The sequence below is a fragment of the Heterodontus francisci genome, chromosome 2 (assembly GCF_036365525.1).
Source record: "Heterodontus francisci isolate sHetFra1 chromosome 2, sHetFra1.hap1, whole genome shotgun sequence".
NCBI lineage: Eukaryota > Metazoa > Chordata > Chondrichthyes > Heterodontiformes > Heterodontidae > Heterodontus > Heterodontus francisci.
Window position 1 is genome coordinate 199,491,319 of NC_090372.1, and position 22,201 is coordinate 199,513,519.

At 44.2% G+C, this 22,201-nt stretch overlaps 1 protein-coding gene across 2 annotated transcripts in view; it reads left to right on the top strand.

The window, feature by feature from the left end:
- The window catches only part of paxip1 (PAX interacting (with transcription-activation domain) protein 1), a 116,577-nt gene that overhangs the window by 10,761 nt on the left and 83,615 nt on the right, over nt 1-22,201 (top strand). For both annotated transcript variants that reach the window (XM_068015018.1, XM_068015019.1), the window contains exons 3-5: nt 12,151-12,194; nt 18,533-18,596; nt 20,837-20,950. In XM_068015018.1, the coding sequence (XP_067871119.1) occupies nt 12,151-12,194; nt 18,533-18,596; nt 20,837-20,950 (222 nt within the window). The remainder of the gene's footprint in view (nt 1-12,150; nt 12,195-18,532; nt 18,597-20,836; nt 20,951-22,201) is intronic.

Here is a 22,201-nt window from a genome sequence, read left to right on the forward strand (position 1 = left end):
GCACCACTTGAGAATGTGGTGGAGGCAGCTTCAATCAAGATATTCAGAGGGAATTGAACTGTTATCTGAAAAGGAAGAATGTGCAGGGCTATGGGGTGAAGGTGGAGGAGCGGCACTAGGTAAATTGCTTTTTCAGAGAGCCAGCACAGACATAGAACATGTAGGCAATTCAGCCCCTCGAGCCTGCTCTGCCATTCAATGCAATCATGGCTGATCTCATCTCTGCCTCAACTCCACCTTCCTGCCCGTTCTCCATAACCCTTCAACCCATTTCTAATTAAAAATCTGCCCATCTGCTCCTTAACTTTACTCACTGTCCCGGCACCACCACACTCTGAGTTGTGAATTCCACAGATTCACGACCCTTTGAGAAAAGTAATTTCTCCTCATCTCTGTTTTAAATCTGCTACCCCTTATCCTAAAACTATGACCTCTCATTCTAGATTGCCCCACAAGAGGAAACATCCTCTCTATGTCTACTTTGTCAATCCCCTTAATCATCTTATATACCTCAACTAGATCTCCTCTCATTCTTCTAAACTCCAGAAAGTAAAGGTCTAAACTGCCCAATCTCTCTTTATAAGACAAGCCCCTCATCTCTGGAATCAATCTAGTGAACCTCCTCTGAACTGCCTCCAATGCAACTACATCCTTTCTCAAGTAAGGGGACCAAAACTGTACGCAATACTCCAGGTGCAGTCTCACTAATGCCTTGTACAGTTGCAGCAACACTTCCCTACTTTTATACTCTATTCCTTTAGCAATAAATGCCAAAATTCCATTTGCCTTCCTTATCACCTGCTGTACCTGCAAACTAGTTTTCTGCGAATCATGCACGAGGACATCCAGATCCCTCTGCTCTGAAGCATTCTGAAGTTTCTCTCCATTTAGATAACTTGCCTTTCTATTCCAACCAAAATGGATAACCTCACACTTGTCCACGTTAGAATCCATCTGCCAAATTTTGGCCCATATATCTAATCTATCTATTTCCATCTGCACTTGACGGGCCGAATGGCCTTCTCCTGTGCTGTAACAGTTCTGTGATTCCGAGTACAACACAGAAGAAGACCATTGAGAAGAGCAATCCAGTTAGTCCCACTCCCCCACTCTTTTTCCATTTGATTGCAATGTTTTTCTGCTTGCAGTATAGTTGATATATGGTGGGGGTGGGGGAATTTAAAATTGGGTTGACTGTTTCGAAAATAAATGTAAGTACAAACAGGACACCAGAATGGACTGCAGACTATAGTAGTTAAAAAAAAAAAAAATTTTTTACAAAAGTAAGGAAGGTAAAAGATACCTTTCTTGGCACTTATTCAAAGAACAAAGAACAGTACAGCACAGAACAGGCCATTCGGCCCTCCAAGCCTGCGCCGATCTTGATGCCTGCCTAAACTAAAACCTTCTGCACTTCCGGGGACCGTATCCCTCTATTCCCATCCTATTCATGTATTTGTCAAGATGCCTCTTAAACATCGCTATCGTACCTGCTTCCACCACCTCCCCCGGCAGCAAGTTCCAGGCACTCACCACCCTCTGTGTAAAGAACTTGCCTCACACATCCCCTGTAAACTTTGCCCCTCTCATCTTAAATCTATGTCCCCTAGTAACTGACTCTTCCACCCTGGGAAAAAGCTTCTGACTATCCACTCTGTCCATGCCACTCATAACTTTGTAAACCTCTATCATGTCGCCCCTCCACCTTGGTCGTTCCAGTGAAAACAACCCGAGTTTATCCAACCTCTCCTCATAGCTAATGCCCTCCAGACCAGGCAACATCCTAGTAAACCTCTTCTGTACCCTCTCCAAAGCCTCCACGTCTTTCTGGTAGTGTGGCGACCAGAATTGCATGCAATATTCTAAGTGTGGCCTAACTAAAGTTCTGTACAGCTGCAGCATGACTTGCCAATTTTTATACTCTACGCTCCGACCGATGAAGGCAAGCATGCAGTATGCCTTCTTGACTACCTTATCCACCTGCGTTGCCACTTTCAGTGACCTGTGGACCTGTATGCCCAGATCTCTCTGCCTGTCAATGCTCCTAAGGGTTCTGCCATTTACTGTATACTTCCCACCTACATTAGACCTTCCAAAATGCATTACCTCACATTTGTCCGGATTAAACTCCATCTGCCATTTCTCCGCCCAAGTCTCCAACCAATCTATATCCTGCTGTATCCTCTGACAATCCTCGTCACTATCCGCAACTCCACCAACCTTTGTGTCGTCTGCAAACTTACGAATCAGACCAGCTACATTTTCCTCCAAATCATTTATATATACTACAAACGGCAAAGGTCCCAGCACTGATCCCTGCGGAACACCACTAGTCACAGCCCTCCATTCAGAAAAGCACCCTTCGACTGCTACCCTCTATCTTCTATGACTGAGCCAGTTCTGTATCCATCTTGCCAGCTCACCTCTGATCCCGTGTGACTTCACCTTTTGTACCAGTCTGCCATCAGGGACCTTGTCAAAGGCTTTACTGAAGTCCATATAGACAACATCCACTGCCCTTCCTTCATCAATAATCCTCGTCACTTCCTCAAAAAACTCAATCAAGTTAGTGAGACACGACCTCCCCTTCACAAAACCATGCTGCCTCTCGCTAATAAGTGCGTTTGTTTCCAAATGGGAGTAAATCCTGTCCCGAAGAATCCACTCTAATAATTTCCCGACCACTGACGTTAGGCTCACCGGCCTATAATTTCCTGGATTATCCTTGCTACCCTTCTTAAACAAAGGAACAACATTGGCTATTCTCCAGTCCTCTGGGACCTCACCTGTAGCCAATGAGGATGCAAAGATTTCTGTCAAGGCCCCAGCAATTTCTTCCCTTGCCTCCCTCAGTATTCTGGGGTAGATCCCATCAGGCCCTGGGGACTTATCTACCTTAAAGCTTTGCAAGATGCCCAACACCATCTCCTTTTTGATAACGACATGACCGAGACTATCTACACTCCCTTCCCTAGGCCCATCATCCGCCAGGTCCTTCCCTTTGGTGAATACTGATGCAAAGTACTCATTTAGTACCTCGCACATTTCCTCTGGCTCCACACATAGATTCCCTTTTCTGTCCTTGAGTGGGCCAACCCTTTCCCTGGTTACCCTCTTGCTCTTTATATACGTATAAAAAGCCTTGGGATTTTCATTAATCCTGTTTGCCAATGACTTTTCATGAACCATTTTAGTCCTCTTGACTCCTTGCTTAAGTTCCTTCCTACTGTCTTTATATTCCTCAAGGGCTTCGTCTGTTCCCAGCCTTCCAGCCCTTACAAATGCTTCCTTTTTCTTTTTGACTAAGCTCACAGTATCCCGTATTATCCAAGGTTCCCAAAACTTGCCAAACTTATCCTTCTTCATCACAGGAACATGCTGGTCCTGGATTCTAATAAACTGACGTTTGAAAGACTCCCACATGTTATTCCTCCTATTTCAAATTCCGTCAAGAGTAGTGTAAATAGTTTTCAATGTCTCAAAAAATTTATAGAAAAAAACACGAAACTTTTAAGCATGATTCTTAAAGTTGTTTAACTTGCTACGTTTTACTCGAACTATTGGTTGTAAAGTTTTGAAGTGGACATTGTCTTTCAAGGGAAAGGATGAGCAAGTTGGACTTCCTCATAGAATGTTTAAGGCACAGAAAGAGGCCACTTGGCCCATTGTGTCTGTACTGGCCAAAAAACGATCCAACTACTCTAATCCCACCTTCCAGCATTAGGTCTGTAGCCCTGCATATTACGGCACTTGAGGTGTATATCCAGGCTCTTTTTGAATGAGTTGAGGGTTTCTGCCTTAACTACCCTTTCAAACAGTGAGTTCCAGACCCCTGCCACCCTCTGTGAGTCAAAAAGTCTTTCCTCATCTCCCTTCTAGTTCTTCTACCAATCACTTTAAATCTCTGCCCCCTCGTCACTGACCTCTCTGCTAAGGTGAATAGGCCCTTCACCTCCACTCTATCCAAGCTCCTCAACATTTTGTACATTTCAATCAGATGTCCCCTCCAGTCCTGGCAACATCGTTGTAAATCTCCTCTGTACCTTCTCGAGTGCAATTGCATCCTTTCTATAATGAGGTGACCAGAATTGCACACAGTACTCAAGTTGTGGCCGAACCAATGAGTTATACAGTTTCAGCATAACCTCCTGCTCTTATATTCTATACCTCAGCTAAAGTGCTGGTGAGACAAAACGCAGATTGGGTGACCTCTTTGCTGAACACCTCCGCTCAGTCCAAAAGCATGACCCCGAGCTTCCGGTTGCTTGCCATTTCAACACCCCACCCCTGCTCTCATGCCAACATTTCTGTCTGTGGCCTGCTCCAGTGAACATCAACGCAAGTTCGAGGAGCCGCACCTGATCTTTTGTTTAGGCTCTTTCCAGCTTTGCGGACTGAACATCGAGTTCAATAACTTCAGAGCGCGACTGGACTTTTAAAAATATTTTTTAACCATGAGACAGGGGCGAAGTCGGGCCATATAATGAATGTGGAAGTAGGCGGTCTGAATGATGGCATGAATATGTGGTCGGAAGCTCATCCCGGGGTCAAATGTGACACCAAGGTTGCAAACAGACTGGCTTAATTTCAGACTGTTGCCAGGGGGAGGAGAGGAATTGGGTAGCTAGGGAACAGAGTTTGGAGTGAGGACTGAAAACTTCAGTCTTCTCAATATTTAATTGTAGAAAGTTTCTGCTCATCCAGTACTTGATGTCGCTAAGCAGTCTGATAACTTAACAACAGTGGAGAAGTCGAGAGGGGTGGTGATGAGTTGGAGCTCAGTGTCGTCAGCAGTAACTTTCATGTCACACAAGTGCCCAGCAATGACAATCTCCAACAAGAGAGAATCTAACCATCTCCCCATGACATTCAATGGCATTACCATCGCTGAATCCCCCACTACCAACATCCTGAGGGTTACCATTGACCAGAAACTGAACTGGACCAACCACATAAATACTGTGGCTATAAGAGCAGATTAGAGACTGGGAATTTTGAGGTGAGTAGCCAACTCCTGACTCCCCAAAGCCTGTCCACCATCTACAAGGCAGAGGTAATGAGTCTCATGGATGAGTGTATAACTGACAAAGCAGCCTGCTTGATCGGCACCCCATCCACCACCTTAAACATTCACTCCCTCCACCACTGACGCACAGTGGTTGCAGTGTGTACTATATAGAAGATGCACTGCAGCTACCCCCCACGCCTCTTTTGAAAGCACCTTCCAAACCTGTGACCTCTACCACCTAGAAGGACAAGGGCAGCAAGCACATGAGAACAGCACCACCTGCAAATTTTCCAAGCCACACGATCCTGACTTGAAATATATCGCTGTTGCTTCACTGTCACTGGATCAAAATCCTGGAACTCCCTAACAGCACTGTGGGTATAACTGCACCAGATGGACTGCAGCGGTTCAAGAACGCAGCTGACGACCTTCTCAAGGGCAACAAATGCTGACCTTGCCAGTGAAGCCCACATTCGATGAACGAATAACTTTTTAACAAAAATGTGAAAACTAATGCCTTGTTTTCAGATGATGTAACCGAGGGGCAGTATGTAGACAGGAAATAGGAGGGGGCCCAGGATAGATCCTTGGGGGACAACAGAGCACCAGAGTTAACTGAGAGGGAGCAGGAAGAGAAGCCATTGCAAGTGATTCTCTGGTTACCGTTGGATAGGTAAGAATGGAACCAGGTGAGAGCAGTCATTGGAGGAGGATGGTTTGGTCAGTTGTGCCAAAGGCTGTAAACAGGTTGAGAAGGACGATATTACATACATATCAGTCTGAGTCAAGGTCGTGGGTTCAAATTCCCACCCTGGAGATTTGAGCTCACAATCTAAGGTGAGCTGAGGTGCAGTGTCAGAGGTTTTGCGGATGGAACGTTAGAGCAAGGACCTGTTTGCCCCTCTCGGGTACATGCAAAAGATACAACGGCAGTATTTGAAGAAGAGGAGAGGAGTTCTCCTGATTAGTAAAGGATAGGGAAATGGAATTGGTGTAGACTGCTTCAGCTGAGGAGCTAGCAGCAGTACGGTGGCCCTCAGTACTATCATTTCTATGATTCATATTATTGAATTGTGCTATCAGTCTCTTCCAGAGCACATTTAAGTGTTGAGTTTAATCCTGCACAAAGCAATTACCTATGGATTAAATATATTGCATAACCTGCTCTTAATGTGTAAATGTATATAGCGGATCATCTCTCACTGCCCTTCTGTGCATATCCCTCCAGAATGTCTGTTCACTTCTGAACTAAGCCTTTGCCATCCATGAAATTATTGTGGATGATTGCATCGATATCATGGCCTTAAATGTAGATTTATTTATTTATTCACAAGATGTGGGCGTCAATGGCAAGGGCAGTATTAATTGCCCATCCCTAATTGCCCTTGAGAAACTATCTGGAACCACTGCATTTCATGTTGTGACACATTTCTCTAGTGGTTTGATACAGCTGAGTGGTTTGCTAGGCCATTTTAGAGGGCAGTCTAAGATTCAACCACGTTGCTGTTGCTGTGGGTGTGGAGTAGCATGTAGGCCAGATCAGTTAAGGACTGCAGCTTTCCTTCGCTGAAAGACATTAGTGAACAGTTGAATTTTTATGAAAATGGTAGTTTTCATGGTCATCATTACTGATACTAACTTTTTATTCAATTAATGTCATAAAGTCATTTATGGCACAGAAGGAGGCCATGCCGGCTCTCCATGGAGCTATTAAGTCAGTCCCACTCCCTCGCTCGATCCCCATAGTCCTGCAAGTCTATTTCTCTCAGGTGGCCATCTAACTTCCTCTTGAAGTCATTGGTCGTCTCCGCTTCCACCACCCTTGTGGGCAGCGAGTTCCAAATCATTACCACCAGTTGTGTTTAAAAAAAAAAGATGCTTCCTCATATTCCCCCTGCATCTTTTGCCCAAAACCTTTAATCTGTGGCCCCTAGTCCTTGTACCATTAGTTAATGGGAACAGTTTTTCCTTATCTAACTTCTCTAAGCCTGTCATAATCTTGTACACTTGTATTAAATCTCCCCTCAATCTCCTTTGTTCTAAGGAGAACAAACCCAGCTTTTCCAACCTAATCTTGTAACTAAAATCCACCATCCCTGGAACCATTCTGGTAAATGTCCTCTGCACCTTCTCAAAGACAAGAAAAAACAAATGGTTCAGCTTTGCATCTGAACTTCTGCAAATAAGCAAAGTTCCAAATGCTGATACCCTCTGGAACAGTGTTCCATGGACAGGAGGAGTAAATTGCACAGTCTTTCGAGGACTTTAAGCTGCATTTATCTTGCAGCATTGCCACAGTTCTGTATTACAAATGCTAAAATAAATTGACACAAACAATCATGGTGTAGCTGCAGAAACATAGAAAATAGGAGCAGGAGTAGGCTATTCGGGCCTGCTCCGCCATTCAAAAAAAGATCATGGCTGATCCTCTAACTCAGTACCCTGTTTCCGCTTTCTCCCCATATCCCTTGATCCTTTTGGCATTAAGAAATATATCTCTCTCCTTGAATGTATTTAATGACTTGGCCTCCACTGCCTTCTGCGGTAGAGAATTCCACAGGTTCACCACCCTCTGCGTGAAGAAATTTCTCCTCATCTCGGTTTTAAATGGCATACCCTGTATCCTGAGACTGTGACCCCTGGTTCTGGACTCACCAGCCATCGGGAACATCCTCCCTGCATCTAGCCTGTCTAGTCCTGTTAGAATTTTATAGGTTTCTGTGAGATCCCTTCTCATTCTTCTAAACTCTAGTGAATATAGGCCTAGTCGACCCACTCTCTCCTCATACGTCAATCCTGCCATCCCAGGGATCAGCCGAGTAAATCTTTTTGCACTCCCTCCAAGGCAAGAACATCCTAAGATAAGGAGACCAAAACTGAAAACAATACTCCAGATGTGGTCCCACCAAGGCCCTGTATAACTGCAGTAAGACATCCTTTCTCCTGTACTCAAATCCTCTTGCAATGAAGATAAACATACCATTCGCCTTCCTAATTGCTTGCTGCACCTGAATGCTTGCTTTCAGTGACTGGTGTACAAGGACACCCAGGTCTCGTTGCACCTCCCCCTTTCCCAATCTATCACCATTCAGATAATCTGCCTATCTGTTTTTACAACCAAAGTGGATAACCTCATTTGCCCACTCATCCAACTTGTCCAAATCACATTGGAGCCTTCTTGCATCCTCCTCACAGCTCTCATCTTCCCCCGCCCCCCCCCCCCCCCCCAGCTTTGTGTCATCTGCAAACTTGGAAATGTTACATTTAGTTCCCTGACCCGAGTCATTAATATATGTTGTGAATAGCTGGGGCCCAAGCACTGATCCCTGCGGTACCCCACTAGTCACTGTTTGCCACCTGGAAAAAGACCCGTTTATTCCTAGTCTCTGTTTCCTGTCTGTCAACCAATTCTCAATCCATGCCAGTATATTGCCCCCAATCCCATGTGCTTTAATTTTGCACACTAACCTCTTAGGTGGGACCTCATCACAAGCCTTCTGAAAATCCAAATACACCACATCCACTGCTTTTCCCTTATCTATTCTACTAGTTACATCCTCAAAAAACTCTGGTAGATTTGTTAAGCACGATTTCCCTTTCGTAAACCCATGCTGACTTTGCCCAGTCCCATTTATGCTTTCTAGGTGTTCTGCTATGACATCCTTTATAATAGATGCTAGCATTTTCCCCATTACTAATGTAAGGCTAACTAATCTGTAGTTCCCTCTTTTTTCTCTCCCTTTTTTAAATAGTGGGGTTGCATTTGCCATCCTCCAATCTGTAGGAACTGCTCCACAGTATATAGAATTTTGGAAGATGACCACCAATGCATCTACTATTTCCAGGGCCTCTTCCTTTAGTACTCTGGGATGTAGATTATCAGGCCCTAGCACTTTTTTTTTACTAATACTGATTCCCTTCAGTTCCTCCTTCTCATGAGATCTTTGGTTCCCTAACATTTCTGGGAGGTTATTTATGTCCTCCTTTGTGAAGACAGAACCAATGTATGTGTTTAATTGTTCTGCCATTTCTTTGCTCCCTATTATAATTTCCCCCGTTTCTGACTGTAAGGGACCTACATTTGTCTTCACTAATCTTTTGCTCTTTGCATTTTTATAGAAGCTTTTACAGTCAGTTTTTATGTTCCCTGCAAGTTCACTCTCGTACTCTATTTTCCCCTGCTTAATCAACCTCTTTGTCCTCCTTTGTTGAATTCTAAACTGCTCCCAATCCTTAGACTTTTTCTGGCAATTTTATATGCTTCGTCTTTGGATCTAATATTATCCCCAATTTCTTTTGTAAGCCACGGTTGAGCCACCTTTCTGGTTTTATTTTTACGCCAGTTAGGAATGAATAATTGTTGTGATTCATGCACATGTTCTTTAAATATTATCCATTGCCTATCCACCATCAACCCTTTTCGTAAAGTTCCCCAATCTATCATCGCCAACTCGCGCCTCATACCTTCGTAGTTTCCTTCAATTAGATTCAAGACCCTAGTTTCGGATTCAACTACTTCACTCTTCATCTTAAGGAAGATTTCTATCATGTTATGGTCGCTCCTCCCCAAGGGACCCTGCACAACAAGATTGTTAATTAATCCTTTCTCATTGCACAATACCCAGTCTAGGATAGCCTGTTCTCGAGTTGGTTCCTCAACGTATTGGTCTAAAAAACCGTCACGTACACACTCCAGAAAATGCTGCTCCACAGTATTATTGGATATTTGGTTTGATCAATCTATATGTAGATTAAAGTCACCCATGATTACAGTTGTGCCCTTATTGCATGCATCTCTAATTTCCTGTTTAATGCCGTCCCTTACATCTCCACTAGTGTTTGGGGACCTACAGACAACCCCCACCAACATTTTCTGCCCCTTGGTGTTTCTTAGCTCCACCCATTCAGATTCCACATCATGATTTTCCGAGCCAATATCCTTCCTCATTATTGCATTGATTTCCTCCTTTATTAACAACGCCACCCCTCCTCCTTTTCCCTTTCTGTCTGTCCTGAAGTTTGTGTTCCAGGCTTGAACCTGGATATCTTGAGCATTGGCAACAGATGGCATCACTCCACTTATAATTTTGTTAATGACTAACCATCCAAATGCAGTTCTGCAAGTATATGCACGTTCCAGTTACACAGAATATCATGTCAATTTCAAATAGAAGACACTCACTAGGATTCCACATCAATCTGCATCCACCTCAGGCCCCTCCAATCACTCCTACTGCTCCACGATTGGTTACCTAAACAATTTCTGCTTTAGGGGATATTACCTTTAATTGGAAACTGCTTAAATTATTACCCAATGGTGCCAGAATGCACTTGTTACATTTGACAAGTAATAAAGACTTAAGTGGAAATAAACATGAAGATTTTTATTTTTCACAGAGCAATGTGACAACACTTAATTATCAGTTTCAAATTACTAAACATGTGTCCAATTCCTCTGTAAACTAATTGTGGGAAATAGAAGTACTTCCCCCATTTAAAGGTCACAATTTTCTCCCAGTTTAACAGCTCGTAAACAATTTTGAGAACCACCACCACTTTATCAAATATAGCTTTAAACAAAGTAATGACTAAAATAGCACAGAAGACTGGAACACCAAAGCCGAGCACTGCAAAGGATATAGGTTGAATGCTGCCTATACTCCATTGTGTGGTTAATCTAAGTCAGACTCTTGAGGGCAAAAAGCAAAGATTTGGTCTGCTTGTGCCTTTCAGCAGCCGAACCATGCCAGCTTTAGTTTTTAGAGATACAGCACTGAAACAGGCCCTTCGGCCCACCGAGTCTGTGCCGACCATCAGCCACCCATTTATACTAATCCTACACTAATTCCATATTCCTACCACATCCCCACCTGTCCCTATATTTTCCCTACCACCTACCTACACTCGGGGCAATTTCTAATGGCCAATTTACCTATCAACCTGCAAGTCTTTGGCATGTGGGAGGAAACCAGAGCACCCGGAGGAAACCCACGCAGACACAGGGAGAACTTGCAAACTCCACACAGGCAGTACCCGGAATTGAACCCGGGTCCCTGGAGCTGTGAGGCTGCGGTGCTAACCACTGCGCCACTGTGCCGCCCACTAAAATTTCTTGAAAAATTTCTATTTTCTCCATCGTGATTTTTGACTCTTTCATTTCCTTATCATTGTGGTCACTTTCCCTCTATTTTCTAACAGTATTAACTGCTCCAGTGTCACAAGAATCTGCATTGCTGAGTTTACCTGTTGCTTGCTGACCCCCCCCCCCCCCCCACCTCCCCCACCAAACAACCCTTTCATTATATTAGCATACTTTTTAGCTGCCAGTTCTGAAAAAGAATCAATACCCAAAATATTAACCTGACTTTTCTCTCTTCAGATGCTCACTGGTCTGTTGTGTATTTGCAGTATTTTCGATTATTTTTTATTTGAGAGGTTTTGGGCAGTGCTCTGGAAATCATCCCCTGCACACTGACTCGCCTTGTGCTGAGGTGTGGGAGATTGTTGAGAAGAGGGGCATGTCCCTTAAAAGACAAAAATAAAAACTGAACTATATATAGGATGCTACAAAAGAAGATTAAAAATTCTAATTCAACCTTGGGGTCTTCTGAAATGTACAAAATGTATGAAACTTTGATCTGGGGGTTTCTAATATAGCATCAGAACCCATAGAACAAAACAGAACTATGCAAGTCTAGCTATTATTCTGTATGTTAACTGGAAAACAGCAACATCTGCCATTTTATTTTGAATCATGCAGATAATGACATTATTTTGGTACCACAAAATTCTGCATCGATAATGGCAAAAGCATTTAACTGAATTCAAATTCACAAAGTACCATGGTGGGATTTGAACTCCTGTTTCTGGATTGTTCGTCCAAGTCTCTGGATTGCTAGTCTAGTAACATAACCATTATGTTACCATGCCTGTTTAATGGAAAATGTATAGTTTAAGTAAACTGCAGAGGTAAAGTCTTAACGATAATGTAAGCTGATATGTGAGTTGGAAGATTAATTGAGCCCTCTGCCAAACTCGGGTGGTTGTTATCTTATGAGAAGTGGAAAAACATGCGATTTCAAGAAGTTTGACTTTTAAGAATGTTGAACTGGTATTTATTGACTTTTTGTTTTCTTTTACAGCCTTCCTGGGTATTTTTGTCAGTTCGATGTGGCCAACTACTTCCGTATCCTTTCAGTGCTCAAAGGGATGTTTCGGCTGTGTGGGAGATGCATTACGTTTTGTACTCGTGAAAATGAGACAAAGTACTGTACAGATGGTGGAATTATAGTTTTTTGAGCCTTCCCTTCACTGAGTCCATTTGCCTGTGTATTTTGGCTGCCGCTGTGGACCTGAGCCCGTCGCTCTGTTTCCACTTCTGCTGTTTCTTTTTAACTTTTCTTTAAAAATTCTCATCCTTGTTTTCAAATCCCTCCATGGCTTCGCCTCTCCCTCTCTCTGTAATCTCCTCCAGCCCCACAACCCTCCAAGTTACTGCACTCGTCCAATCCTGGCCTCTTGAGCATTCCTGATTTTAAAGCACACCTTCACTGGTGGCCGTGCCTTCAGTTGCCTAGGCCCCTAGCTCTGGAATACCCTCCCTACGCCTCTCTGCCTCTCCACCTTACATTCCTCCTTTAAGACTCACCTTAAAACCTACACCTTTGATGAAGCTTTTGGTCATCTGACCTAATATCTCCTTATGTAGCTCAGTGTCTTATTTCATTTTATAATGCTCCTGTGAATTGCCTTGAGGCGTTTTATTATGTTAATGGCACGAGGATATACCTGTATTGAGGCAGTGCAGAAAAGGATTACTAGATTTTTAAAAATTCATTCATAGCATGTGGGAGTCGCTGCCCATCCCTAATTGCTCTTGGCAAGTTGCCTTCTTGAACCGCTGCAGTCCATGTGGGGTAGGTACACCCATGGTGCTGTTAGGAAGGGAGTTCCAGGAATTTGACCCAATGACAGTGAAGGAATGGCAATTTAGTTCCAAGTCAGGATTGTGTGTGACTTGGAGGGGAACTTGCAGGTTGTGGTGTTCCCATGCATTTGCTGCCATTGTCCTTCCAGTTGGTAGAGGTTGCGGGTTTGGAAGATGCTGTCTAAAGAGCCTTGGTGCGTTGCTGCAGTGCTTCTTGTAGATGCTACACACTGCTGCCACTGTGCGTCGATGGTGGAGGGAGTGAATGTTTGTGGATGGGCTGCCAATCAAGCGGGCTGCTTTGTCCTGGATGGTGTCGAGCTTCTTGAGGGTTGTTGGAGATGCACCCATCCAGGCAAGTGGAGAGTATTCCATCACACTCCTGACTTGTGCTTTGCAGATGTTGGACAGGCTTTGGGGAGTCAGGAGGTGAGTTACTCGCCTCAGGATTCCTAGCCTCCTACCTGCTCTTGTAACTATGGTATTTATATGGCTACTCCAGTTCAGTTTCTGGTCAATGGTAGCCCCTAGGATGTTGATAGTGGGGGATTCAGTGATGGTAATGCCATTGAATGTCCAGGGGAGATGGTTACATTCTATCTTGTTGGAGATGGTCATTGCCTGGCACTTGTGTGGCACGAGTGTTATTTGCCACTTATCAGCCCAAGCCTGGATATTGTCCAGGGCTTGCTGCATTTCTACACAGACTGCTTCAGTATCTGAGAAGTTACGAATGGTGCTGAACATTGTGCAATCATCAGCGAACATCCCCACTTCTGACCTTATGATTGAAGGAAGGTCATTGATGAAGCAGCTGAAGATGATTGGCCTAGGACACTACCCTGAGGAACTCCTGCAGTGATGTCCTGGAGCTGAGATGATTGACCTCCAACAACCACGACCATCTTCCTTTGTGCGAGGTATGACTCCAACCAGCGGAGAGTTTCCCCCATGATTCCCATTGACTTCAGTTTTGTTAGGGATCCTTGATGCCATACTTGGTCAGATGCTGCCTTGATGTCAAGGGCAGTCACCCTCACCTCACCTCTTGCGTTCAGCTCTTTTGTCCATGTTTGAACCAAGGCTGTAATGAGGTCAGGAGCTGAGTGGCCCTGGCGGAACCCAAACTGAGCGTCACTGAGCAGGTTATTGCTAAGCAAGTGCTGCTTGATGGCACTGTTGATGACACCTTCCATCACTTTACTGATGATTGAGAGTCGACTGATGGGGTGATAATTGGCCGGGTTGGACTTGTCCTGCTTTTTGTGTGCAGGGCATACCGGGTGATTTTCCACATTGCAGCGTAGATACCAGTGTTGTAGCGGTACTGGAACAGCTTGGCTATGAGCACGGACAGTTCTGGAGCACAGGTCTTCAGTGCTATTGCTGGAATGTTGTCAGGACCCATAGCCTTTGCAGTATCCAGTGCCTTCAGTCGTTTCTTAATATCGCGCGGAGTGAATCGAATTGGCTGAAGTCTGGCATCTGTGATGCTGGGGACTTCAGGAGGAGGCCAAGATGGATCATCAACTCAGCACTTCTGGCTGAAGATTGTTGCAAATGCTTCAGCCTTTTCTTTTGCTTTGATGTGCTGGGCTCCCCCATCATTGAGGATGGGGATATTTGTGGAGCCACCTCCTCCAGTTAGTTGTTTAATTGTCCACCACCATTCACGGCTGGATGTGGCAGGACTGCAGAGCTTGGATCTGATTCGTTGGTTATGCGATCGCTTAACTCTGTCTATCACATGCTGCCTACGCAGTTTGGCATGCAGATAGTCCTGTGTTGTAGCTCCACCAAGTTGACTCCTCCATTTTGAGATATGCCTGGTGCTGCTCCAGGCATGCCCTCCTGCACTCTTCATTGAACCAGGTTGGTCTCCTGGCTCGATCGTAATGGTAGAGTGGGGGATATGCCATGCCATGAGGTTACAGATTGTGGTTGAGTACAATTCTGCTGTTGATGGCCCACAGCGCCTAATGGATGCCCAGTTTTGCATTGCTAGATCTGTTTGAAATCTATCCTGTTTAGCACGGCGGTAGTGCCACACAACGCGATGAAGGTATCCTCAATGTGAAGGCGGGACTTCGTCTCCACAAGGACTTTGCTGTGGTCACTCCTACCAATACTGTCATGGACAGATGCATCTGCGGTAGGCAGATTGGTGAGGACGTGGTCAAGTATGTTTTTCCCTCTTGTTGGTTCCCTCACCACCTGCCACAGACCCAGTGTAGCAGCTATGTCCTTTAGGACGCGACCAGCTCGGTCAGTAGTGGCGCTACCGAGCCACTGTTGGTGATGGACATTGAAGTCCCCCACCCAGAGTAGATTCTGATTAGTCCCTGGGATGAGGAGGTTGTCCTATGATGAGAGGCTAATTCAATTGGGCCTGTATTCTCTGGATTTTGGAAGAGTGAGAGGTGATCTCATTGAAACATATAAGATTCTAAATGGGCTGGATAGGGTAGACACCGAGAGATTATTTCCACTGGTTAGCGAATGTAAAACGGGCATAGTTTCAGGATAAGGGGCCGATAATACAGGACTGAGATGAGGAGAAATTACGTCACTCGAAGGGTTGCGTTTCTTTGTAATTCTCTACCCCAGAGGGTTGTGGATGCTCCATCGTTGAATATATTCAAGGCTGGGGTGGACAGACTTTTTGGTGTCTCAAGGCATATGGCAAGTGGGCGGGAAAGTGGAGTTAAAGCCCAAAGATCAGCTCTGATCATTTTGAATGGTGGAGCAGGCATGATGGGCCATGGCCTACTCCTGCTCCTATTTCTTGTGTTATAATTTGGGGAATATTTTCTTGTGGTGCAATCAGTCAATCATGTACTTAAAGTGCCTGAAAGCGCATTGCCTTAGAAATCTGCAATAGCTCAGTGATTCTGTTCACTAGGTCTACACTCATGCATACACACACAGGTGGATCAAGCGACAGGAAGCTTTGGGTCATGTTTTTGGACTGAGTTTTAGTATTCCACAAAGCGGTCACCCAATCTGTGTTTGGGGTTTATCCCCTTACGCCCCTACCTCAATGTATTTTGTGCTCTGCATGACATTCAGCTCTTCTTCTGTCGCCTTTGTCTCCGGGCTCACTCCTTTGACCAGGAGTCCTTCCCCCGACCAAGCAGATCCATTCATCCGCCTCCAGCATTCTCCCTCCACCTGGACGCCTCTCTTTGGCCTCTTACCCGCTTTTGTTCTTTTCATTGAAAACTGTCAGCGAGACATCGGCCATGTCAATTTCTCTGCTCCTCTCACTCGCTCTAACCTGTCTCCCTCTGAACTTGCTGCGCTCTGTTCTCTCAGGTCTAACCCTGACATTGTGATCAAACCTGCAGATAAGGGTGATGCTGTTGTTTGGCGTACCAACCTCTCTACTTTGCCACAGGCTGAGCGCCAACTCTCAAGACGCCACTTCCTACCTCCCCCTGCACCATGACCCCACCACTGAACATCAAGCTACTGCCCACAGGACTGTCACTGAACGCATCTCTTCCGGAGATCTTCCCTCTACAACTTCCAACCTCATAGTCCCGCAACCCCGGAGAGCCCGCTTCTACCTCCTTCCTAAAATTCGCCAACAGGACTGTCCCGGCAGACCCATCGTTTTAGCCTGTTCCTGCCCCACTGAACTTATTCATCCTATCTTGACTCTATCTTTTCTCCCCGGTCCAGTCTCTTCCCACCTACATCCGTGACTCTTGTGACGCCCTACGTCATTTTGACAATTTCCAGTTTCCTGACCCTAACCACCTTCTCTTCATGATAGACGTCTAATTTTTCTATATCTCCATCCCCCACCAGGATGGTTTGAGGCCTCTCCGCTTCTTACTTGAACAGAGGCCCAACCAGTCACCATCCACCACCACCCTCCTCTGCCTGGCTGAACTTGTTCTCACATTGACCAACTTCTCCTTTTACTCCACTCACTTTCTTCAAGTAAAAGGTGTGCTATGGGTACCCGCATGGGTCCTAGTTATGTCCGCCTTTTTGTGGGATATGCGGAACATTCCTTGTTCCAGTCCTAGTCAGGCCCCCTCCCCGGTGCCATTTCCTGCTCCCGCCCTGAACTGGAAAACTTTATCAACTTTGCTTCCAATTTCCACCCTTCTCTCACCTTTACATGGTCCATCTCCGACACTTCCCTTCCCTTCCTCAACTTCTCTGTCTCCATCTCTGGGGATAGGCTGTCTACTAATATTCATTATAAGCCCACCGACTCACACGACTACCGTGACTACACTTCTTAACACCCTGCCTCCTGTAAGGACTCCATTCCATTCTCCCAGTATCTACGTCTCCGACGCATCTGTTCTTACGACGCAACCTTCCACAACAGTGCTTCTGATGTCTGTTTCATCAACCTAGGATCCACCCCCACTGTGGTTGACAGAGTCCTCAACCGTGTCCGGCCCATTTTCTGCACCTCTACCTTCACCCCTTTCCGTCCCTCCCAGAATCGCGGCAGTGTTCTCCTTGTCCTCACTTTCCACCACACCAGCCTCCACATCCTCTGCCATTTCCGCCACGTCCAGCGTGATGCCACTACCAAACGCATCTTCCCCTCCTCCCCTTTCAGCATTCCGAATGGATCGTTTCCTCCGCGACACCCTGGTCCACTCCTCCATTACCCCTGACACCTCGTCCCCTTCCCATGCAATCACAGGAGGTGTATTACCTGCCCTTTTACCTCCTCTCTCCTCACTATCCAAGGCCCCAAACACTCCTTTTAGGTGAAGCAGCTATTTACTTGTACGTCTTGCAATTTAGTGTACTGTATTCGCTGCTCACAATGCGGTCTCCTCTACAGTGGGTGACCGCTTTGTGGAGTACCTTTGCTCAGTCCAAAAACATGACGCCGAGCTTCCTGTCCCTTGCCATTTCAACACACCGCCGCTGCTCTCATGCCCACATCTCTTTCCTGGACTTGCTGCAGTGTTCCAGTGAACACAACGCAAGCTCGAGGAACAGCATCTCATTTATTGATTAGGCACACTACAGCCTATCGGACTGAATATTAAGTTCAATAATTCAGAGCATGACTGGCTCTCTTTTTTTTAATTTTCTTTTTTCTTTGTTTATTTTAGTTTGTTTCATCATTTTTTTATCATGTGCCTGCCCACTTTTTTTTCACGTTTGTTCTTTTGGCCAGGGCTGTTAATTATTTGGTCATTTAACACCCTCTCTGCACTCATGCTTTGTCTTTCACCACACCATTAACACGCCCTTTGCTCCATGATCTTCTGGTCTGTTTTCTCTGTGACCCTGTCCTATCAAAACCTTCCTTTTTGTTATCTTTTGCCCCACCCCTGCTTTATTTGCTTCAAACCTATTACATTTCTAACCTTTGCCAGTTCTGATGAAAGGTCACTGAAACGTTTAACTCTGCTTCTCTCTCCACAGATGCTGCCAGACCTGCTGAGTATTTCCAGTACTTTTTGTTTTTATTTCAGATTTCCAGCATCTGCAATATTTTGCTTTTATTCAACGCACAGTGAATTGTTCCACCAATGTCCTGTACTGCTGTTGTCACTTATTTTTAACCGAGAATGACTCTGCAGCTCATTTTCTTAACTTGAAGCACACAGAGTAAGTGGCTTCTCTCCAGAAGGAGGACAAGTATTTTCAGGTGTTGCAGCTTGCCTTTCACGGGTATGTCTTTACAGTTTTTACTGATGTTCACCTATTCTTTAAGACTAAGAGAATTACTTTAGCTGTAGCTGCTTGTTAAATGATTCGCACATTTTGCCTTTCCATTGTCTATTGCGAAGACCTGAATTGTTCTTAACCTGATGTGCAACAAACAGGCTAATTATGTTGAAACCATTGATGTTGGAAAAGACCAATTATTTTCAAAGTGTGCAAAGAAAAGCATATTAATACTTCACTCAGGTTTACGTTGTTTACAAACAATTCACCTTAATGAATAGCAAAAGTTGATTTTTCAGGTAGGGTTCTTCATTGGGCTTTTCTGACCTCGAGCGATCTTGATAATTTTGTAGCTGAATGTAGTGTTTTTATATCAACATGCTAAACTAAATTCTTTACTATCCCCCATTCTCCATTGGGCCTCCTTGATCAGCGATGCTATTTTCCTTGTATATTCTTTCCATGTCTTGGGGACGATCTGGAGACTCTGGATGGATGCTTGAGTGAGTGTGCACAGCTCACGTGACCCCTGCCCCACCATTACCCAAAGAGGTGCTGGTACTTTCAGTCTTATTATCCAGAGTGTTCTCCTAATCATTAAAAAAGGCACGGGTTACATGTTCATTATTATGTTTTTATTCCTTTTTAAGGAATATTAAGGGTTAGAATCATACAATCTTACAGCACAGAAGGGAGGCCCTTTGGCCCGTTGTGACTGTGCTGATTCTTTGAAAGAGGTGTCTGATTAGTCCCATGCCCCAGTTTTTTCCCTGTAACTCTGCAAAATAGTCCTCTTCTGATGCATGTCCAATTACCTTTTTGAAAGTTCGCATGGAATCAGATTCCATATCGCCCTTCCAGGTACTGCATTCCAGATCTTTACAAACCTCTGTGTAATGAAATACTCCCCATTTCTCCTATAGTTCCTCTGCTAATTATTTCAATCTATGACCTCTGGTTACTGGCTCACTTGACAGAGGAGACAAGCCTACTTCCTGTATCTAAAACTCCTCGTGATTTTGAATGCATCTGTTAGGTCTCCCCTTACCCTTCTCTGCCGTAAGGCTATAGAACCAAGGCAGGTAGATGGAATTAAGATATAGATCAGCAAATTGAATGGAAAAACAGGTTGGAGGGGCTGAATGGTCCACTCCTGTTTATATGTTCTAAGATTTTGTTCCAAGGGTGGAATTTCTTGTATAAAGAAAGAATATTGGTACAGACCTTTTTCAATTTCCATTTTTAAAAGTAATTTATTACATGCAAGAATCGTAAAATATATTGCACAGACCTTATAAGCCAGGTGGGTTACACTTGAGGAGTGTAACCACTTAAAGCTGTGTACAAAATGCCACATGGATTGAAGTGCCAAAGTGGGGATCTCATTAAAAATTCTACAGTGAGTAAGGATTTGTATGAATTCCCCACTTTGGTTTAGAATAATTAAAAATTAAACTGAAGATACTTATTTGTAATAATTCTAGACCTGTCCTGTCGGCTATATATTTTTTCTTGCCTTGTTGCTGTATGACCTGTTGAGAAGAGGTGGACAGTGGGGGAGGGGCTATTTTCGACATAGTGCTGAAACTCGTTTCGAGAATACTCTGGACTTTGCAGGTAAAGTAATATTATTGATGGAGAGCACAGTCAAATGGTCGGGGGAGGGAGTAAGATCCATTGTAATTCATTTATTAGCCGTGATTAAACTTCAGTACCTGGGGCGTTACTTCAAAAATGTGTTTTGGGGTAAAGTTGTTCTGGACTCCTGTCCTCTGGTGTAGGAGCCTTTCAATGTGGAGACCAGCTGCATGATTGCTTGTGTGATTGGTGTGAGCCTACATTGGAACGTTAATAAATGAGTGGGAACTCTTTTAAGAAAATAAGTTGCATTTGTTGGAAGTTAGGCCAGTGGTGTTCTGTTCCCATGGAAAGTAGAAAATGTTTCTGAAATTTGTTAGAATTGAAGCATTAAAGGGTTCACTGCTTGCCGAATTGTTCAGAATAGACCAGGCTCTTTAGCTGGCACAGAATTCACATATATCACTTTGATGTGGATCTGACAGTTACTTGGAAGGTCACATTCTAGGTGAACATTTCTCATTTAATTAGGGTCTTGTGGTGAGTTTTGAAGGTCATTTTTTTTGTGCATAGCAATACAGCAATAGCGTAATAAATGAATCATTAAAAATACGATCGATTAAACACAGAACTAAAGTGTTTGTGTCTTTACATTTCCCTTTCAGGTTTCTGCGGAAGACCGCAAAACGCTATGGGCTTTAATTACTTTCTATGGAGGGGATTGTCAGCTCAAACTCAATAAGGCTTGCACCCATTTAATAGTACCTGAACCTCAGGGGGTGAGTGCATTAAGTTTAATTTTACTTGAAATTTTGCAAGTTTGTAATGCCTAACTTTTGGTATGCGTTGCCCCCAATATATTGGCCTTTCTGTTGAGTTCCTTTAAAAATTTAATTATTTTAAAGACATAGAATTGTACACAGAAACAGGCTATTCAGTGTTTATGTTCCACAGGAGCCTCCTGTCATTCTAATTTGTTGAATCCCTTTTTCCGCATAGCCCTGCAAATTTCTCCTTTTCAAGTATTGATCCAGTTCCCCTTTGAAAGTTACTATTGAATCTGCTTCCATCACCCTTTCAAGCAGTGAATTCCAGGTTATAACATAAATAGGAGCAGGGCCAGGCCACATGGCCCCTCAAGCCTGCTGCGCCATTCAGTAAGATCTACCACAACTCCACTTTCCCACCCAAACCTATATCCCCTCGTGACATGCTGTGTCCAAAAAATATCTCTCTTCCCTCCTGGATTTTTTGGCAATTATCTTGAATGTTGGTCCTTTGGTTTGCAACCCTTCTGTCAGTGGAAATAGTTTCTCCTTGTTTGTTCTTTGAAAACCCCTTGAAATATTAATCTTTGATATTGATGCTGAAATACTGAGGAAAAAACATTAATCCCAAACTCATCTTTATTTAGCCAGAGTGGTTTGAACATATTGTTTGGTGCAGTGCAACAAAAAAGAATTGCTAGTTAATGGGATATCTCCTTCAGTGATCTTTGTTAAAGCTTAAAAGAATGGATTGCTGTTGTTGAAGTCTTGATCTTTTAATGGCTTATTCTTCAGATCCATCGAACTTGCCTTTCAGGCAGACTTCAATGACCAGTCTGTGTCAGGCCATAAAATCTTTTATTTTACAGCCAGTTGTTAAGAGCAAATGTGCGTGAGGCAGACTAAGTTGTTCTATGTTGTAGCTGTAAACATCTACTTAATGGCTGTTTGCCACAGAGGGGGGTGTCTGAGTCGACTGGGGAACAATGCCAACATCTGGGGTTGCTGCTTGTGATCAGTGTCCATTGATGATGATCCTGTGCGAGCATCTGCAGCTTAAGACGCTTTATTAGCTATAACTGATGGTTTCTTCATTCCAGCAGGAAGTAGCTTAATGTTTATGGTGCCATCGTTAATTCTAGGTAGGCTCTAACTAACAGTAAAGCTTTACAGTTGTCTGTCTGACAGTCTTGTGGTTCTCCCGCCCCTTCCACCTGAGTAGTTTAGATCTGTAGGGTAGGTGATGCCATATCTTAACCTAAT